Source organism: Dasypus novemcinctus, chromosome 19, assembly GCF_030445035.2.
Source record: "Dasypus novemcinctus isolate mDasNov1 chromosome 19, mDasNov1.1.hap2, whole genome shotgun sequence".
Taxonomy (NCBI): domain Eukaryota; kingdom Metazoa; phylum Chordata; class Mammalia; order Cingulata; family Dasypodidae; genus Dasypus; species Dasypus novemcinctus.
Window position 1 is genome coordinate 29,541,323 of NC_080691.1, and position 21,963 is coordinate 29,563,285.

Consider the following 21,963-nt stretch of genomic DNA (forward strand, 5'->3'; position numbering starts at 1 on the left):
GACTTTGCCACTTATTAACATGTCACTTTCACCAGCTTCAGCTTGCTCCCTTATAAAATGGGAGTAACAAATGTGTTCAGGGCTGAGTAGAATCAGGATTCTTACGTAAGAACACGCTTATCATAGTGCATGCCACTAGCTCCATTTCAGAGGTGAGGAAATTGAGTCTCAGGGAGGGTATGAAATTTGCACAAGGGTATGTAATACCATCCAACTCCTAAGTGACGGTCATTCGTGTCACCGAGCACCTGGGGCCAAGGCCTTTGCGTGAGCTCTAAAGGTAAGCATCTGCTTTCAGCTCTCACTTCCGTCTCCTGCCCCCCACAGCGGCTTTTCCTGACAAACTACATTTCCCAGATGCCCTTGCCAGTTGGCCTCCAGTTAGGTCCGTTCAATGGGAGGCACCGGCAGGAAACTGGAAGGGCAGAGAAAGGGAGAGGCGGGGGTTTTTCTCTCCTCTCTTGCTTAGTTTTCGGTGGCTGCTCCAACCGAGACGCTCTTCTTCCATGATTCCACCCCCTGCCAGGTGGTCCAGGGCTCGAAAGCTGTGTCCCCGGCCCTGGGCAGGGAGGAGCTGTTGCTAATCTCTGCTTGTCTGGCCATCCTTTATTTGGCCTCTCAGCTCTTCTGGTATCTTTGTAACCAGGCCCCTCTCTGAAGTTCCCTCTATCGAACAACTTGGCATCAACTCTCATTCCCTGCCCACAGCCTGTCTGAGGGAGTGTCTCAAAATGAATTATGAATTTACATCATTCCAGTGTCTTAAATTACTCAATTTAAAACAGCATTAAACCTTTATTTTGCCTGCCTTTCAGAGAATTATTCATAATTACTTTACAAACATGAGAAAAGCAGTGTATCTTATTACACAAGTAATGTATGTAACTTGTAGAAAAATTAGGGGAAAAAAAATAACCAAAATAAAAAATTTAATTACCTATCAATCACTCCAGTACTCTAGGATAACATCCCTACTAACACTTTCTTACATTTGTATCCAGATTGTGATAGGTACTGTATTCTATGTATACATATAAATATATGCACACCTTGCCATGTATCAATTTTTAAAATAATTTGTATCAGGTAATTTAGATGTCTATAGATCTTATGACATAAATATTAAAAAGTATGTATGATCTCATTCCTTTCCATTTTGTAACGTGCATTTTCACTTGGAATTCTATTTCATCACCATCCTGCCACAACAATAAATACGCATCTACAGGAGCGTTGCGTGACAGCACCGAGCTCAGGTGTATCGTATGCCACTGTCTGTGTGGGCCACAGTTTCTCCTGCAGTGCCTGCTGCTGCGGATGTGGGTGTTTTCCTGCCAGGGCACACACGGCCGATAGACGTTCTTGTGGGTAAATCTTTTCATCTTTGCCAGATAAGTTCCTTAGGATAAAAGTGAAATTTCTGTTCTTTAAGGGTGTCTATAAATTACCCTGCAGAAAGGTTGCTTTATAAGCTTTTAATTGCGCTCATATAGAATGATGTCCCTGATTGTCCTGACAATCAGAACGCCCTCGTTCAATACCGATGATCACTCCTGGCATATTACAATTATAGTTAAACTAAAGTCACAAAGAAAGTGGTTCGCTGAGAATCCATTCAAGTGCTGATACGATTTGTGGGGCTTGGGGCAGATCTCGTTCTGCTAAAGACAGAACTGCGTTTGATGTCAGGGACACAACTTGGCTTACGTTGTGTGACACCAGCTCCAGTCAGTACAAACGCACTCTGGCACAAGGCAACAGCTGAAAAAACTGCTTGAAGGTTGGTCATTATCACAGCTGCCTCAGGAGGAAGGTGAAACTTGAGACGTTTAGGAGAGCGATAGCTAAACACTGTCAAATCAAGTGAGGCTTTAATCATGTATTTTCAAGGTAAATTTGAGTGTGTTTGTTTTTTTCTTGGGTCATAAATGTTTAAGTCCCAATATCTTTGGATAAAGCTACTATGGTCCTACAGGAAAGAGTTAATGGAGTGCTCAAAAAAGAGGGATTTTTTTTTAAATGAGGTATTAGACAGGCAGCCTTGATTGCAAATATTTGAGCTTAATGTGCCCGGTCTTATCACTTTCACTGCAAAATGCACCAGAATGGGGGTCACCTGATGGGAATCCCTTAAGCGGACAGGGGAAGGGGGGGGGTGGGGGGGGGGAAGACTAGTTAAAATGATTCTCAGTCTTTTGTCTACCTTGGCACACCCAAAGGAGGAACACATTTCAGGTAGAAATCTTGCTGCAGCCAGTAACAGAAAACCCAACTCAGGCTGGTTTAAATCGTAAAGGAATTGTTCGTTACAAGTCCAGGTCCTGGCGAGGCTTGAACTGTTCAACAAGGCACCATGGGACGAGTTTCTCCCTGAGCCTTCTCTCTTCCTTCCCCCACATCTTCTTCACCTGAGGCTGGGCTCCCCTCATGGGCACAAAATGGCTGCCAGCACCTCCCAAGGATGCCTGCAATGAGTGAGAAAAGAGAACATCTCTGTCGGTGGTTCCTTAGGAGATCTGAGAATCAGGTTTCCCACAAGCCTCTGGCACATGTCTGCTTGCATCTCGTGTGCCCAAACTGGGTCACGTGGCCATCCTTGAACTGGTCACTGTGACCAGGCCACGGGCTGGGCTGTTTGGCTTCAGCCATCAGGACCTTAAGGACTAGTACCGTAGGAATTTTCCAAGGCATGAGTGCTGCAAGTGGGAGGGCCAGAAGGCCTAACAGAAACCGGGAAACTGATATCAAGAAGGCGGGTGAAGAGATGCTGGGTGTGCCAGAAAAGCAAATGTCCACAATGTAGAAGTTTCAAGAAGTCCTCCTGAGGAGGCTTACCTCCCTCTGCCCACTTCACCCATCACTCCCGATGAAACCTGCTGAGTTTGCCGAGGGATTAAAACTCCCCGGTATGCTGAGATGAGCAAAAACATATGAACTATAATTCATTACTAATAAGAGCTAAAGAAATAAAACGTGTAAGTGCTTTCATCATTTCATACCCACTTGCGCTTATTCAAGGCTATCCCACATATCTTTTGTATCTGACAGACTTCCTTGAGTGAGTGAAAAGGAGCTGCAGGTCCGGCCACTGGGGGGTATTGCTGGGGACTCTTCACCCTTGATCTGAGCTGCCTGGCATGGGCACAGGTTACTGGGTAGCCCAGGGGAGAAATGGGTGAGAATCAGGCAAAGCAGTCACCTCCCCGTCCCTCCACTTCAGACTCCCGTGCTCCGACTCCCACCCAGCCCACCCCACACATCATCCAGCTCTGATAGAGCTTTGCTCCTTCCCTTTCCACGTAAAGACCCAGGGCAGCAGGCACTGCCGCCCAATTTCATTGTTAGAGAAAGTGGGTGGCGATGACGGAGAAAGGCTCCTCCCACTCGTCCACGTTATCACTTCCAGGGGGGTGTCACTGACACGTCTTTGCTCTGCTGTCCGCAAAACGGTCTCAGGACAGCACTGCCAGTCAGCCTTTGTCGACTTCATTTTGTCATCTCTTTTTTCTTCTTAATTTTTTTTTCTGTTTATTATGCAACTAAATGGTATTTATTATAGAGTAATAGAAAATGCACATAAGCGAGGAACAAGAAGTAAAATCTTTCATAATCCCAACCCCCAGAGTTTGTCACAGCCAGTTAGCATTTTGGGTATGCCCTTCTGTATCTTTTAATAAGTGTATATCCACATATACCACTTTTCAAAAACAAAAATCAGAGACATGCTATGCCTATGACTTTTTGACGTTTTCTTAAAAACTCGAAACATCGCTCTGTAGCTACAAATATGCTTACATCGTTATATTATCCTCATATGTGATTGCTGTGTAGTTGCTCATTGTTTAGATGTGCCCTAATTTATTTAACCTGTCTTCTACTGTGAGCTATACAGAGGGTTTCCAGTAGTTTGCTATTGCAAGCAGCATTCTGCTGCACAATTTTGTTGATAAATCTCTGCTCAGGCAAGGATATTCCCTCAGGATGCCGGACAGCAGAGGACCTGTTAGATCTAAGGGCACTGCACATTTGTAAAGCATTTGCTATGCACTGACAAATTGCCCTTCAGAAAAGTCATCCCAATGTATTCTCCCATCAGCTTTCATCTGAAAGTGCCCAAATTCTCATAACTTCTTGCTATATCTTTTGATTTTTAAAAAAAAATCCTGGGAAACGGACTTGGTCCAGTGGTTAGGGCGTCCGTCTACCACATGGGAGATCCGCGGTTCAAACCCCGGGCCTCCTTGACCCGTGTGGAGCTGGCCCATGTGCAGTGCTGATGCGCGCAAGGAGTGCTGTGCCACGCAGGGGTGTCCCCCGCATAGGGGAGCCCCACGCGCAAGGAGTGTGCCCCGTAAGGAGAGCCGCCCAGCGCCAAAGAAAGTGCAGCCTGCCCAGGAATGGCACCACCCACACGGAGAGCTGACACAACAAGATGACACAGCAAAAAGAAACACAAATTCCCATGCCGCTGACAACAGAAGAGGACAAAGAAGACACAGCAAATAGACACAGAGAACAGACAACCGGGGTGGGGGGGAGGGGAGAAAAATAAATAAATAAATAAATAAATAAATCTTTTTTTTTTTAAATCCTAATATGGCAGGAATTAATTTTGAGGCAGGACAATCCAGATAATATTCTTATTATCATTTCTCCACCTTTAGGTCTGAGAAAATATAGTTCAGTCAACTCTCTTCTTTATGTTGACTTGGTATCAACCTCTGAGTAATGAGGTATCCCCTTATGCCTGGTCAAGGCACGTGAACAGAGGAGAGAGCAAAGCCTGTGAACAGTGATCGCAGTAATTCACATGGGGCAGGAAGGGTATAAAGTAGATTTGTGTCTTTATATTGACCAGAGTCAGCTCTCCAAATCCGCTGCCTCCGCCACCAACAATAACAATAATTATCAAGGTTGAATTCTTTGCTTTACTTTGAGTGTAATCCAAAAATTAATAGCCGTCATTTACCAATGCCTGCTATGTCAGAAATTTGGCAATTAACTTAATTCTCAAGGCCAGGTAGGAATTACTTCCTATTCTACAGATGAGGAAACTGAGGCCCCGAGAGGTAGAGTAGTTTGTTCAAGGTCACACAGCAGTCACAGGGCAGAACCTGGAGCAGAGCTCGGGTCTCCTGGTCGCCAAAGCCCTTGCCCTTTCCACTGGGCAACACTGCCCCTCGTTGGTGTAGACATGGACTCTTGCTGCCCAGGACACTCGAGCCTGGTCAGTCACTCCAGATGAAGGCATGGACTCCAGGAATAGCTACTGTATTGACACTTTTTTCCTTTCATTTCTTGGCTTCCCATCAGGCGCCAGACATGCCTTTGAAGAACATCAGGTATATGGGCAAGGAAATAATAAACCTGAGAAAAGACCTTGTACGGAGCCGGTGAGTGGGCCCAGCACGGAACGCGCCCCCGAGCCCCTGACAGTGACGAGCAGGCTACGGAGCGCTGCTCACGAGCCCAGGCCAAGTTCAGGTTCCTAAAAGGGGAGCCGGAGGCTTAGGGGAGGGTCACCTTGGAAGGAGCAGCGCACAGGACCCCTTGCTGGGTGGACTTTTCAGGGAGTCCCTGTACCAAGCCCACTGCCCCGCTCTTGCTCACACCGACCCCCTACCTAGAATCCCCTCTGCTTTCCCTCCTGGACCTGAGTCCCTCTTGAGAGAGTTCCCACATGCTCCAGATACCCCCTCTTTTCCTCCGGGCTCACAGCATGCACACTCTCAAATGCCGGCCCTGCCACCCTCCAGTGATGACCTGGAGGAGACGCTTGCCCTCTCTGAGTCTCTTGATTCCTTACCTATGGGACGAGAATCAGAAGGGGTCGTAAGAAGGCCTCGAGCGCAGGAACGCTGCTGCAGCCTGGACCGCAGGGGCTGCTCCTATCCCCCACCCCCCAGAACTCTCCCCAAGATACTGTGACCAGCTGGCAGTCCAGAAACACATTTCATTCATTTCTCTGTGGGGGGATGTTTTCTCCTTGCCCCTTACCTTTTTCTTGGGACCCAGAACATTCCAAGGTAGTATTCTCAATAAACGGGACTTTAGGCATCCCAACTCATGGCAGAGAAAGAGGTGGAGACCCTTTTAGCCCAAAACACGTAAGGGACCCACTGAGAGGAGGTCACACAGGCAGCGTGTTAATCCGATGCATCTCACTTGGTCTGAGCCAGACCACAGGAAGAGCCACGGAAAACGCTTCCCTCCTTCATCCCGTCACCTGAAAGCTCCCCCCTTCCCGCTGCCCACTGGTGTCTCCACCCCCACCCCACCCCGCAGCACACCTTGACAGAACTGGAAGGCTGACCAAGCCCAGAGAAGGCTGGAAGGTGGAGGTGTGGGGTCTGGGGGTGGGGCGGGGGAAGGAAAGGTTTCATGGGACCAGGGAGGAGGGGACGAGGGGTCAAGAAGGAGCTCCATGGGGGCGTATTTCCCTACCGACTCTAAAACAGGGGATGGACAGGTAAAGCTAACTCTAATAATATCTGTAATTTAACCAAGCATATCCAAAATATTATCATTCGACGTGCAATCAATATTCCAAAAAAAACTACCGAGATCTCGTACGTGGTTTTCCCTGCAGAACGGTGACAAATCTAGGGCATGTTTTACACATGGGACTTGAAATCTGGGGTGTTTTCCACGTAGACCACGTATCCATTGGCACCCACCACTTTTCCCGTGCTCGACTGTCGATGTCGGGGTGGTCCTGAGCACGTGTCGCCGGCTCGAGGGGGCGACGGGGCTCGCGGCCTCGGCCTCTCCTGGAGACGAGCTCACAGGAGGCCTGGGCACTCGGCTCTCAAAACCCAGGGCTGAGGCCCCCAGGCCCCAGCATCCCTCTGGCCTTGCAGTGTTTGGGTTCAAGGTAAGGGGCTTTGGAGGCTGGGGCCGGGAGCACTGGAGCCCCGGAAGCTGGTGGGAGGTGGGGCCGGGCAGCCCAAAGCTCTCTGAGTAGGCAGCAAAGAAAGAGGATGGCACCGCTGAGGACAAGCCTCCGGCAGGGATTTGCCCTCACGGTAGGAGCAGGAGGCTGCTCCCGTCGTCAGCGGGAACCGTGCAGCAGGAGGTTGGACTGGAGGTGAGGCTGAAAGCACGTCATCCTTCTCCAGGCATTGGTATCCGCCAGTCAGAACAGACCCTGGCCATGCCCATCTGCTAATGCCCACGTTGGTTCTTTCCAGCTGCTCGTTATCAGCTGGTTCTAACCCAAGACCCCCAGCTGCAAATGCATAGCAGGGTCTCTCGAGCCTGGGAAATGAGAGCTTCCACGGTCAGCTGTGGAGTACTGAGATTCCACAAAACTCAACCCTCCCCATCGATGTATGGGAGTCCTGTCTGATGTTATCCCTGCCTGTTTGGTAAGTTCACAACTCTTACTATACACTTATTGTTTATGTATATTCATGTGTGAATGATATACTTCAATAAAAATTTTTTTAAAACCTCAGTAAAATTCAATAAAATTGAAACAAAAACCTCAACCCACTCCAAGGCAGGGGCCAGGCACCCATGCGCTAGAGCAAGCTTGTAACCGGATCACAGAGCCCGTAAGCCATTATTAAACACAGCCGTTGTTAAAAATTAAATTCTATTACTTATAATTAAACAGCATTAGGAACAAAGGGAATAAATACCCAAACCTCATCACTTCCTAATTATTCTATACAATTTACTGTTATTATCTGTGCCCTCAAAGTTATTTACAGTTATAGTATCTGCATGGTGGAAACACTCTATAACCGCGTGTTACGGCAAGCCTCTTCCTGTGGTGGTTTGCAGCTGTGTGTATCCCATGCTCTTAAATTTTATCTGTTCCTGTGGGTGTGACCTATTGTAAGTAGAACCTTTTGATAAGGTTATTTTGGTTTAGGCGTGGCCTCCCTCAATTAGGATGAGTCTTAATCCTATTACTGGAATGCTTTATAAGTAGAATGAAATTCAGACAAAAAGAGAGAAAGCCATAGAGGGAGCAGCCAAAAGAGAAGCTGAAATCACCAGAAGGTGGAAGAGGAGGGAGAGGCCAGGAGAGGCCGCCATGTGCATTGCCATGTGGCAGAAGGGCCCAAGACCAAGGACCACTGACAGCCCTAGGACGCCAGTCTTTGGGAAAAAAGCACCTCCTTGATGACGCCTTGATTGGACTTTTTCTTAGCCTCAAAACCATGAGCAGGTGAATTCCCATGGTTTAAGCCAAATCATCCCATGGTATTTGCTTGAGCAGCCTAGAAAGTGGAAGCACTTCCCACCTCTATGTTCCCTGATGTCACATTGAAATTAGCCACGGTGGGAACATTTTCACCCCACGGAAATCAGGACTTATTTTCTCCCCCAGCGAGCTGGTTGTTAAAACATTCACCAACACTCACTGGGAACAAGTCCTAAGAATGACTAAAGCGGAGGTCTTCCCACTACCCAGTAGAACAGAGGGGCTTGATTAAAAGGGGGTAAAGACCCGCCACTTCATTGCCATCCCTGCATCTATCACTCCTGCCGCGCCCATTTAGCGTGGTTCCGAAATAAGCCAGAACTTAGCATCCTCCTCAGGTAGGCTCAGCCTGTCCAACAGCTGGACGTGAAGGAGAATAGGAAAGAGAGCAGACCAAGTAAGAAAACAAGAATGCCAATAAAGCATTTCATCCGGCCACACTCACAGATCCCACTAATGTTTTAAGGGATCAGCGACCCTTCTCCTGAAGGAAATGCCCTTTTTCCAGGAGCAGTCACCTCTCCAAGAGATGCCAACCCTGTAGCCCTGCCCCCCAGTATTAAATGAGGCAAATTATTAGCAACAAGGCTATCGTCTTTTCCACTCATTGTTTTTCAAACCCATTTCACCTCCTATTACAGTCTATCCCACCTCGAACCAAGCACGGCTGTCTCTTGCATTGTTATTTAATATTTCAGCCCTCTTATAATTTAATTGCATCATCCCAAGTTTCATGGCCAATTTAGCACAGTGCTAAAAAAAATAAAACTCTAACTGCTTTCTTCCTTGCCTGTTTCACAGATCCTCCGTGCCATGCGCGTACTTGCCTAATTTCTGTTAGCAGAAGCCAACATTCAAGGCATCTGCGTATGCCCAGTTCTTGGTGGACTCTTGAAGCTGATGACACATTTTCCTCTGAAGCTGATGGTGCCTTTTAATGTGAATGTTTTAAGGGAAACAAGTATCTCTGCAGTAAATCAATTGAGAGGTTGAACCTGGAGCCATGATTTACCTATGACAAGGTTCAGTTAGAAACAGGCAATTGCAAAGAAGCAGTGACAAATTATGCCCCAGCAGAGCCCGGCAGGTTATAGATTATGCAAGTGTTTACGAGATCTGGAGATGTTGCTTTCCAGCTGCATTTGGTGCCTGGAGTGACATAATTAGGAGTACAAAGGTGGAATCTTGGCGAAGGAAGGAGCTGTTTTCTTTGTATTGGGCCAGATGCTTCTTGGTGCCTCCATAGCCCTCTGTACTCATTCTTTTTTTTTTCCCATCAATTATTTTTTAGTACCAGGTATTGCCAAGTGTATGCCAGGCATCATCAGTTGCATATATTGGAAACACAGCGGCAAACAAAACAGACAAGACTCCTAACCTCAGTGAATAAGAGATGATGATCACAATGGGGTAGAGCCAACAAACGAGTTAGCAAATAAACAAGGGATGATGGTGATATGCTTTGAAGAATATAAAACGGGTATATATAGAGCATGGCAATGGGCAGGAAGCTGTTCCTTTAGCTAGAACGGTTGGGGAAGGCTGGTTTTGTAAAGGAAACGCTGAGCCATTCATATGAAGACATAGTGGAATAGTGGGAAGAAAGGTGGAGTGTTTAAGAGGTGAATGGAGGAAGCAGATTTGGCTCAACTGATAGAGCGTCCACCTACCATATGGGAGGTCCAGGGTTCAAACTCAGGGCCTCCTGAACCATGTGGTGAGCTGGCCTACGCACAGTGCTGATGTGTGCAAGGAGAGACGTGCCACGCAGGGGGTGTCCCCAGCGTAGAGGAGCCCCACGCACAAGGAGTGTACCCTTCAAGGAGAGCCTCCTCACACAATAAAAGCGCAGCCTGCCCAGGAATGGCACCACACACATGGAGAGCTGATGCAGCAGGATGATGCAACAAAATGAGACACAGATTCCCAGTGCCGCTGACAAGAATGCAAGCAGACACAGAAGAACACACAGTGAATGGACACAGAGAGCAGACAATGGCAGGGGAGCAGAGGGTGGTAAGGGGAGAGAAATAAATAAAAAATAAATATTAAAAAAAAAGAGAGGTAAGTGGGAACCAAAGTCAAAAGCTAGAAAGGCTAGAGGAATTTTTTTTAAAAAAAGGCCAGTGTGGCTGGAACAGAGTGAAAGAGTGAGAGAAATGGGAGTCGAAATTGGAGAGGTGACCAAGGGCAGGATCGTACAGAGTCGTGTAGGTCATAGTGAAAGTGTAAGAGTTAGGGTTCTAATCTAAATGCATTGAGAAACCTCTGGGGGGACAAGAGAAGGATGCAATCTGCATTGTAAAAGAACATCCCATGGGCTGCGTAGACACCACCTGGAAGGCCGTGGTGAGAAATGACAATGGCCAAGATAGGGAAATAACAGTGAAGGAGAGGAGTGGACGGACTCAGGATTTATTTGGAGATGGAGCCACAAGACTGGCTAGTGGATTGGGTGTGGGAGCTTAGGGTAAGGGCATCACTGATGGACTACAATATCCTGTTGTCTCTGCCTCACTAGGGTGTAAAATCCATCACTGTGTGGCCTGTCATGCTCACTGTCCTGGTCTCAAATGAGTAAATGCTTTTTTTATGGGAGGAATTAATTCCCTTGCCCATCCCTAGAACTTAGCAGTTAAAAACAAGGGGGTGGGGTGCAGATGTGGCTCAGTGGTTGAGTGCCTGCTTCCCATGTGCAAGGTCCCAGATTCAATCCCTGATACCTGTTAATAAATAATAAATAAAGGCTTGAATATTTTTTTAAAGATTTATTTATTTACTTCTCTCCCCCACCCCCACCCCCGTTGTCTGTTCTCTGTGTCCATTTGCTGTGTCCACTTGTATTCTCATCAGGCAGCACTGGGGATCTGTGTCTCTTTTTGTTGTGTCCGCTCTCCGTGTGTGTGGCATCACTCCTGGGCTGGCTGCGGTTTGATGCAGGATGGCTGTCCTTGCACAGGGGCCACTCCTTGCACAGGGACATCCCTGCATGGGTCGGCACTCCTTGCACACAGCAGCACTGCACTTGGGCCAGCTCACCACATGAGCCAAGAGGCCCTGGGTATCAAACCCTTGGACCTCCTATATGGTAGGCGGGCCCTCTATCTGTGGACCCACACCCACTTCCCTTGAATATTAATTTAATGCAGAAACAGAGTAAGGGAGATGGCTTATATGTAAATCTCTGGGATAAATCAGTGAAGGCGATTACTGGTCCTTTGCTTTAGGCCTTTTAGGTAAGCTGCTGACCTCTCCTCCTTCCATTGCCAATCAATCAGGAGTGCCCACTCTAACTGGTGACTGGTCTGTGGCTAGAAGATGGAGGTATGAATGCTGTCCTATGACAGAGTCAACCTGCCCTGTAAATCCCCAGGGTCTAGCTCAGAGTAGGCTCTCGATAAATATTTGCCAACGCTTATATATGCATAATATCTTAAAATCTTCCCTAAGGAAGGCAGGGCAGGTCTTGTTGATCCAGATGAGGAAACAGATCAGAGAAGTTCTGAGATTTACTTGAAATCATTGTATCAGTTAGTTACTGCTGTATAACAAACCCTAAAACTCAGTGGCTTAAAACAGCAAGCATTCATTATCATTTATGAGTCTATGGTTCAGCCGGGAGGTTCTCTGACCTCAGTTGGGCTCCCTTGTGCATCTGCAATCAGTCGAGGGTTGGGGAGGTGGCTTTGCCAGTCTTGGCGATGTTCGAGCACATGTTCAGGGGTCCACTGGCTGTAGGCAGGTCCTGGATGGCCTTGGCCAAAATAACGTGGTCCCTCATTCATAAGCAGGTTAGCCAGGGCTTGTTCTCATGGCATTGGGATTCTGAGTAAGAGTGGAAGAGTGGAAGACCTCTTGAGCATCAGGCTAGGAATTGGCAAAACACCACATGCACCATATTCTATGGGCTAAAACAAATAACAATGCCAGGGCATATGAAAAGTGGGATAGTAGCCTCCATCTCTTGATGGGAAGAGCTGCAAAGTCACAGGGCAAAGAGATGACAATTTGGGACCATTTTCCAATCTCTTGAGATATAAGGAGTATCAAAAGATAATCTGTATAAACCAGAGTCTTTTGAAAGAAAAATGGAAAACACATCAGGAATAAAGCAGGTACCAGTGGAAGTAGAAGCATCAAGGCCATGAGAAACAGGGGCCAGAGGGACCATGCCGAGCTGTGTGGAAACCAAAGGTGTAAGAAAACAATTATTGGGAGTGAGCATATGCTATACGTAGAGGTGAGGTGCATAAGAAGCCAATGGGATGCAAGCACAGGAAGAAAGTCCCTAAGTAATGTCACTGCTCAACCTGAAGACTCTCAAACTCCTGCTACTCCGGTCTCAGAATACCTTCAAGAGAAAATTCTCCAGTTCCTTTCTCTGTGAGGTTCCTGCTCTTGGGTTTCTATGAGGTTTTTTACATTCCCTTATCATCCCCATGCATACTCCTATAATAAACCTCTTCTTGAGTAGGCCAGCTTACCAACTGAGTCTGACTAAAAGGATTTCTTAGTTCATAAATTTCAGAGAGATCAAGAAGAAAGAGGGCGCTTTTATCACCTCACCCTATTTCTTGGACTCTTTTTGAGTTAATGGTGTTTAATAAGTAGGAGATAAAGTTTGTGTCTAGACTAGCAGGCCAAATGAGTGTCTCCCAATATTTTTTGAAACAAAGAGGACTACACCTAACAAATGAATTTAAACAGCTGGACCCAGGAGACAGATACATGGCATGTATGCTCCCACTCCTCCTGTGCCCATGGCAGACATCACTAATGGATCACAGCACTCTTTGCATCTGAGCCCACACTTGGTCTCAAAACTCAGCATCCCAGACAGTCATCACCATCAAAGAGAGTTGCCACTTAGGATGAACTGCCTTTGTCATCTCTAAATTAGAAGATTTAAAAGGAGACTTTGTTATCTATAATGACATATTAACTCAGATTGAGAGTTTGAATGGAAGAGACCAGCAGGAAGAAAAGACCTCACCCAAATCCCTTTATGAATTAACCTGATTTTTAATCAATAAATTTAAATAGTTAGAAAATTATTATTAACTTCAGACTTTTCCTTATTGCTCTTCATAGCTTCTGCAGCTCATTGCTCAACCCCCAGGACCCTCACATCCGTAGCCTAAAGCCCAGAACTTCATCTAGGAGTTCAACCCTGATTCTCCCCACTGGCTCCTCCCCTTGCCTCAAAGCCTCAGAATTGTTTCAGACCATGGACTTTCATACTGTTCAATACCTTCAAAGCAGGCAAAATTAAGGCTTCCAAAATCACACCTTGTGAATCATCCAAAGGAGACCTTGGTCCCCCTATGTCATGTCACCCCCATGCCCCATAGCCAGTGGGTGGACAGTAATGAGGCTCTGGTATGTTCCATATGGGCAGATGCTTGGCCTGTGTCCTTAGCCCAGGACTGATAAACACAGCTGTACTCTCAAAGGTAGGTTTCTGCTGTGGGACTGGAGGAAGCTAGATCAGTTTAATTGCATTTTATCATCTTGGACGTGACCTAGAGGCCCTACCCACTTTTTTTCTCCGTTTCTGGCTTCTTTGTGTGCTTTTGACATTTCTAGTTAACTGTAGTTCTAGGGCAAGCTTTCCTCTCTATTTTTCCTGTATTACTCCCCACTAGGGGTAAATTTATTTTTATTCCTTTCCTTGTGGCTGGGGCTGCCTCAGAGGATCCCACATATAAAAGAGCTTAACTAAAGGATTACATTTTCAAATTGAAGCGTCAAAATATCTTGAATCCTTGAACTTTTGGTGTATAAGGATTTGCATAAAACTGTGTCTTCTGAAACTTTTTCCCAGCTAACAGGCAACGTGCTCAGATTTACAGCCACGGTTGGAGGGCTCCCGTAGTATGGCTGACAGTCCACTGGCTCTGAGTTTAAGTGCACCAGCTGTGTGGGTTCAAATCCCAACTCTACCAGCTTTTAGCTCGGTGGCAGTGAACAAGCCAATCGCTTCTCTAGACTTCAGTTTGTCTGTGATATGTGATATAAGGGTAAAAAGATCTACCTCACACTCTTGTTGGGATTTATGAAAACAGGTAAGGGTGAGAAATGGAGGAATAACTCAATAAAAGGTAGCCATTGTTGCTTTTAAGCAGGCTGTCCTAAGAATATCTGAAAATGTATATGGGCAGCTCCATGGCAAAATGAAGAGTGTGAGATTTGGTGACAAAACCAAAAGACCCGTATCCTAGCTGCACAACCTCGGACTGGCCATTTCACCTCTCAGAACCTCAGTTTTTGGTCTCTAGAATAGGATTTTCCTGTGAGGATAAAATGAGACCACTTCAGTGGCCCTCTCTTAGCTCCCTTAGCTCCTATAATGCCCTGAGAACAGAGGTGGGGCCAGGGAATCCAGAGGCCAGAGTTCCCCCCTTATCTGATTAATCAGCAGACCTCAGGCTGGCGCCTTCCACTCTGTAGGCTTCAGTGGTGTGGACTAGGCAATCAAGTGGTCCCCACCACGGAGGATGAAGCACATACAGACGATAAAATCTTCTCTCATGGGCAAAATAAATGAGATAACTAGTCCTTATGGGGCATTTATCCTCTTAGTGGATTTAACTGTCTACTGGTGGTGGGAATGTTAGTGATATGGTTCGACATCCAAAACAGCGCGGCACCACCCTATGGGTCACTCCCCTAGAGCTGGGGGCAGGAGCGATAACCAGGCCAGAATTCAGTTCATTCGCACACCTTCTTTACCAATGGGGGGAGATCTAGATCAGCTACGCTCAGAAGGGCAATGTCAGGAGACAAAATACTGATAATGAAGGACAATTATGTCTCTCCCATCTTTTCAATCCCAGGGATTAAACCCGGGACCTCGTACATCCCCTCTTCCCCTGGTTGTCTGCTCTCTGTGTCCATCAGCTGCATCCTCTCCTTGTCCGCCCCTGCCGTCGTCAGCGGCACGGAAAGTGTGGGCGGCGCCATTCCTGGGCAGGCTGCACCTTCCTTGGCGCTGGGCGGCTCTCCCTACGGTGCACTCCTTGGGCGTGGGGCTCCCCCACGCGGGGACACCCCTGCATGGTGCGGCACTCCTTGCACGCATCAGCGCTGAGCATGGGCCAGATCCACACGGGTCAAGGAGGCCCAGGGTTTGAACCGCGGACCTCCCATGTGGTAGACGGATGCCCCAACCACTGGGCCAAGTCCGTTTCCCTTAACTTTGTTTTTAAAGAAGTTTTAGAGAAAAGTTACATCGAAAGTATAGGGGATTCCCATATACCTCATTTCCTCCCCCTCTCACATTTTCCCCCATTAATAACATCTTTCATTAGTTTAGTACACTTGTTACAATTGATGAACATATACTGAAGCTTTGCTACTAATCATCGTCTATAGTTTATATTATGGTTTACACTTTGCACCATACAATTTTATAGGTTTTGACAAAATGTATAATGGCCTGTATCAATCATTGCAATATCATTCAGAACAATTCCAATGTCCCCAAAATACCCCCATGTTCCACCTATTCTTCCCCCCCCCCCCACCCCAGAACCTCTGGTGACCATTATCTTTATATCAATTTACAAGTTCTTCTGTTACTACAATAATAAGAAGTCTACTTTGGTCCAGGGTTTCTTTTCCCCCTTATGTTTGTTCATTCCTCTATCATGAGGATTTGGGGATGGGGATGCCCACTTTGCTTCCGATTGAGTTGGGGCTCAGATCCCATGGGGAAGATGAGTGGAACTGTCTTGCTTGCAGTTGTAGGTACTCTGTTTTTTTGGGATGGTTGTTGTCCATCATCATCATTCGTTGTCCTGGGTGAGTCTCCCTTCCATCATTTTTAATGTCATTACAATAACAGACTTCAGTTCCCCCAAGCCATGAGGAAAGGGGATGATCTGAGGACTTTAGCTCTGTAAGGAAACAGAGATCCTCTTGTCCAAACTGTCCCAGGGTCAATTGAGCAGGATACCCATTCTACAAGGTGCGCTGTGAAGAAAAGTGATCTGTAGTCACATAAGTTTGAGAAATGCTGTGAGCTGCATCCCCTCTCAGAGATTCTTCATGCACAGAAGTATTTTTAAAGTTCTACGTAGAGTCCTGTAGTAAAGAAGCCTATTTAAATGCTTATAACCCAGCCTTTCCTAATTACTGAACCATGGACTTCCATTTCTGGCCATATGGCAGAAGAGACACCTTGAGTGACCCTCCCAAGTGAGGGGGAAAAAAACTAAATAAAAATCTGTGTATAAAATCAATTGATGTTTTACATGTGCTGTAGGATAGTTTCCCAGGAAATAGATTCTAAGATGGAGACTTGCTTACAGGTGGTTTATTGGGGAGTATACTCAGGATCAACACCTTTGCAGGGTTGGAGACACAGGATGGCACAAAGGGAGAAGTTGAACTGTGATGCCACTGCAAAGAGGCCTTACTCTACCCAAGGGAGTCTTGGAAAGTAGGATCTTCCTTCAAAACTGTTCCACATGGAAGCAAACAGGCCACACATTTGTACCTGTATTATTCCTAGGACTCAGCTGTGAGCCTTCAGCAGGCAAGAGTCTCCATAAGTAGGGAAATAAGTGCTTCTGTCTGGAAGGGGGATGTTGGTGAAGCACCACCATATGCAATTCCCTCCGCCCTTTTGCATCTGGCATCCACTTGCTTTGACTAAAAAGCTCATCCCATCCAGAAACAGATCCTCCAGATTTGAACTGATTTCTTTTCCTGGAGGAATTTAAAGATAATGGTTAGTGGGATAAATTATTTGTCCCCAGTACTGCAGTGAGCATTTGAGCCACCAATGATGTTCATCATCTCCGTCCTCACCACCCATTCTAGAGTCTTTTCACCATTGGCTATTTCAGCTGGCTTAGGCCATATCCCTGGTCATGATGTCTTTCTCAAACCATAGCTGCTGCTCCTGTCCATATATGGTCAGAATTGGACAGAAGGCAAGCATCCCCCAGGGGTCCCTGATGAAAAACATATTCTTTGCCTTTGTCAACTAAGATATCTCTACCATCTCCTGATGATCAGGGTTCATTATCCCTGCCAAGATGGTAACTCCAATCCTTACTTACTGGTTGCTTGGCACAAGGAGTCCAAAGTGACCAGATGGAAACCACAGATTAAAATTTAATACGATTCTTGCTATGTACCCTGAGAAATATCCCCCTTTTGGAATCAGGACCTCTAAATTCTCAGATCCTAGAGGGATCCACAGGGATGGAAGCACAAGTTCTCCAAGTGGGTCACTGGGAGTGATGGTAATTAAAGCAATGTTACTTCTACATGTCTACAGGAGCCGTGTTTTCTATCTTTGACAACACAGTGCTATATGTGGATCATTGGTTTAGGATATATTCTGCAACCTGGATGATGACTTATCCTTGCAGGGTATCACTCCGACCTGAAAACTCAGCCACACCTTAAAAAGGCTGTTCCACTGCCCTCTATTAGGCCAGCCACTTTCCGGTGATATAGTGTGTGATAAGACCTCTTTTGAGGGAAGCAGATTTGGCTCAACTGATAGAGCATCTGCCTACCACATGGGAGGTCCAGGGTTCAAACCCAGGGCCTCCTGACCCACGTGGTGAGCTGGCCCACACACAGTGCTGATGCACGCAAGGAGTGCCATGCCACATAGGGTGTCCCCCATGTAGAGGAGCCCCATGCGCAAGGAGAGCCACCCTGCACAAAAAAAGCACAGCCTGCCCAGGAGTGGTGCCACACATGGAGAGCTTACGCAGGAAGATAATGCAACAAAAAGAAACACAGATTCAAATCCCAGTGCTGCTGACAAGAATACAAACACACATAAGAACACACAGTGAATGGACACAGAGAGCAGACAACGGTGGGGGTGGGGGGGCGATGGGGAGAGAAATGAATAAAAACTGAATCTTTAAAAAAAAAGACCTCCTTTGATTTCATGTTGGCCTTTTGGTATGACATGATGTTACGTAGGGTCTTGTCAGTGGGTTAAACATTCTGTAAATCTCCAGATAATGTTTGCTGACCAAGGCCCAGCAGCAAGAAAGATAATGTGTCAGTTCTGGTCAGGATGAGTGAAAGAGGGTGAAAGAGGTCCCATGCTATCAACTTTCCACCAAGCGTCCACATGCCTTCCTTGAAATGATGCCCCTGGAGGGACTCAGAATTGTTCTATGCTGCAAACAAGCCTTGATGGGTGGGAGCCCCTGGTGTTGGACTTACCCAGATCCTCCATCCCTGCCACCATGGCCACACTGTCCATGTGCCCAATCATTTCAGCTCTGGGATGGCAGAGGTTGGTTTTCATCTAGTGATCAAGTCATCAATTGACCAAGTCATTCTGCCTACTTGGCTGTTTAGTGCCTCTTCCATGGTGGAGGCTCTCTGGCAGCCTTTAACATGTGATACTAAAACCTCCACCCTTCATGCACACCCCCCATGTCCATCTGCATATTTCTTCCTCATCCCTAATCTTCCAATATTTTCCCCTTCAGGTCCTGATCAAGTAGTGAGACCATTTGCCACTCCCATGAGTCCATATATGTTCCTACCTCCAGCCACCTGTCTATCTACATAAAGGGGATGACCAGAAGCACATTTTGCCCTTTGGAAAGATTTCCTCTCATTGCTCTCTTTAAAGGAGCCTGTTGTGCTGCAGCAGCCAAATTTCTGCTTGTCCCCATGTACTCATTCAACCTATATGTGAACCAAGCTTAGACCTTTTCCTCCCCATCAGATGGTCAACAGGGACCACCACCATGTAGCCATAGGTGTGCTAAGGGAGAGGAACCTGTGCATGCATCAGTGTTGAATGACATGGGAGTCTGAACCACCTGCTCATGCAACTTGCTTGTGCCCTCTCATCCTGCTTGTGCCTGATTCTGGATGTACCACTTCCAGCTTACTTCTAACTGGGATCATGACTGTAGCATATGAATGTTTCCTTATTTTCTATTATGCAACTTTGTACTCTCCTCGCTCATGTTGGTACCTGCTGGCTAGGTCTTCTGGTTCATTCAAGGTATACTCCCTTTTCTCCCTTAGCCGGCCCAGAACCTCCTTGACTGGGTTATACTGTGACTTAGCCCTTGTTATTGAATGGGTGGCCAGGGGTGGAGATGGGTGTAGAGCCTAAGGGTGGGGATAATGTTAGCTTGCAAGGCAGAGTATTTTGCATTAATCTCAAAGCAAGGGAATGCATGTGCTTTTAACAGGAAGGAGTGGCCCTTTTCTGAAACTCCGGATGAGTCAGCGGGAATCTGAAGAGTCAAGATGTTTAGTGTATTCATCCAAATGCCTCCATCCCAAGTCTGAGGGTCCACTTCTTCCCAATCAATAGCTGATTTGCTAGCATTAAGAACTCAACCATCTCTGCAAGTCTGCTAGCCTCATACTTAAGGCCTGGACTTGTCCTCAGTTTACCTGCCCTCTGGCTGCAGTTGATGAGGGTCTCATTATATGCTGCCAAAGAGGTCTCTGGCTTTCTGCTTCACCTTAGACTGTTGATTAATCACCCTCAGTCTTTCATTGTCTTTTCCAGTGCACTGACTGCCTTCCAACAATAGGGATCCAACTCTTTAGTCATGGTAATTACCACTTCCACCAAGCCTCTCAAAACCTGGAGATATTTACTGGCCAGGGCATGCATCCCATCGCATTTAACCACTGCAGAAACTTCTAACACTGCCCTGCTAAGCAGGGGAGGGACTATCAGGATTCCATCTACCGCTCATGATGGGGTCAGTGGGTGTGGTGGGAAGTGTTCAACATCTCATTCTTAGGAGTGGGGGAAATAATCCTGATGTGTCGTGTTTCTTAATTTCTGTGGCATAAATACTCCTGCAGTGGCTAATTTCAAGCTACCAACCAGACTGCACTGAATGCAGAGCTGGAAAGAGATTTGTATAATCTGCCCTTGCAAGCCTACGCAAGTTGGCTGCAGCACACAACAGGGTGGGATTTTCATTGCCAGTTGGGTGGTGACTAAACCAGCTCCAAAATCGCATTTTAGAGTCACTTCCAAGGACTGCTCCTAAACCACAGGGGGAGGTTAGTTTCCCTGGAATCAAACACTGAGATGGAGACTTGCATGCAGGTGGTTACTGGGCAGTTGTTCGTGCAATCTCTTAAAAACAACCTCTGTAAACGGGTAAGGGAAGCAGGATTGAGCAGAGGGCGAAGGTGAACTGAGATGCAATCACAGCAGATCTGCCCCATGGGCGGGGAGGTTCAGAGCTGGGAGGGTACTTCAGAGATGTCCCAAATTAAGGCCTTTGTCCCCTTGCAAGAATGAGTCATTGGATGCAGGGTGTCCCCAGGGAGGGACATATTTTATTGAGGCAGCTCCCTTCATTTGAGGGCAATTCCTGGGGAAGAGCTCATGAGCCGTCAGCAGGCAACAGTCCCAGCATCTGGAGAAAGGAGGATCTCCCTCTGGAAGGGGTTAAGCGGGAGTTAAACATCCACTGGAATATGTTTCAGAAAATAAGCTTGCAGATTACACGAACCTATGCAGAAAATCCTGAAAAATCCATAGCAAAGCTCCCAGAGCTAAGAAATGAATTCATCAAAGTGGCAGGGTACAAGATCAACACAGAAAACTCAGTAGTATTTTCTTACACAAGCCATGAACAATCAGAAGAAATCAAGAAAAAGAAATTCCATTTACAATGGCAACTAAAAGAATCAAATATTTAGGAATAAATCTAACCAAGTATGTAAAGGACTTTTACACAGAAAACTATAAAACATTGCTAAAAGAAATCAAAGAAGACCTAGATAAACAGAAGGACATTCAAGTCAGTGATCATGGATTAGGAAACTAAATTTTGTTAAGATGTCAGTTCTACCCAAAGCATTTTACAGGGAAGCGGTTGTGGCTCAACAGATAAAGCATCCGCCTACCATACAGGAGGTCCGAGGGTTCGATACCCAGGGCGAGGGTTTGATACCCAGGGCCTCTTGGCTCGTGTGGTGAGCTGGCCCACACGCAGTGCTGCTGCATGCAAGGAGTGCCAGCCCCTGCGTAAGAGTGCCCCCCACGCAAGGAATGGCGCCTGGGCAAGGAGAGCCGCCACATGCGAAACCGCAGCCCACCCAGGAGTGGTGCCACACACAGGGAGAGCTGACACAGCAAGATGATGCAACAAAAAGAGACACAGATCCCCAGTGCTGCCTGATGAGAATATAAGCAGACACAGAAGAACACGCAGTGAAGATCACAGAGAGAAGACAACAAGGGTGGCGGGGAGGGTAGGGGGGTGGAATAAACAAAGCACTTTACAGATTCAATGCAATCCCAATCAGAATTCCAACACCCTTTTTTGAAGAAATGGAAAAATTCAGTAACAAATTTATGTGGAAGGGTAAGAGACCCCTCAAAATCAAAGCTATCTTGAAAAAGAAGACTGAGTTGGGAGATTCACACTTCCCAGGCTTAAATCTTATTACAAAGTCACAGTAATCAAAACAGCATGGTAATAGAACAAGGACAGACATACAGACCAATGGAATCAAGCCGAGAGCTCAGAAATCAACCCTCATATTTATAATACAGTTATCATAACTGGGATCATGACTGTATGATATGACATGATATGAAAAATAACTGAGCGGGTGTAGCTCAGTGGTTTGAGCACCTGCTTCCCATGTATGAGGTGCCGGGTTCAATCCCTAGTGCCTCCTAAAAACAAACAAACAAAAAATAAATGAGTGGGACCTCTTCAAAATCAAAAACTTTTGTGCCTCAGAGAACTTTACCATGAAAG

General features: G+C 46.6%; 1 protein-coding gene across 8 annotated transcripts in view; it reads left to right on the plus strand.

Moving 5' to 3' along the window:
- The window catches only part of CCDC60 (coiled-coil domain containing 60), a 182,511-nt gene that overhangs the window by 74,290 nt on the left and 86,258 nt on the right, over nt 1–21,963 (plus strand). For 6 of the 8 annotated variants that reach the window (XM_058281449.2, XM_058281446.1, XM_058281452.1 and 3 more), the window contains exon 2: nt 5,314–5,393. The exons of the other annotated variants lie outside the window; for them this stretch is intronic. In XM_058281449.2, the coding sequence (XP_058137432.1) occupies nt 5,314–5,393 (80 nt within the window). The remainder of the gene's footprint in view (nt 1–5,313; nt 5,394–21,963) is intronic. 8 annotated transcript variants of the gene reach the window in all.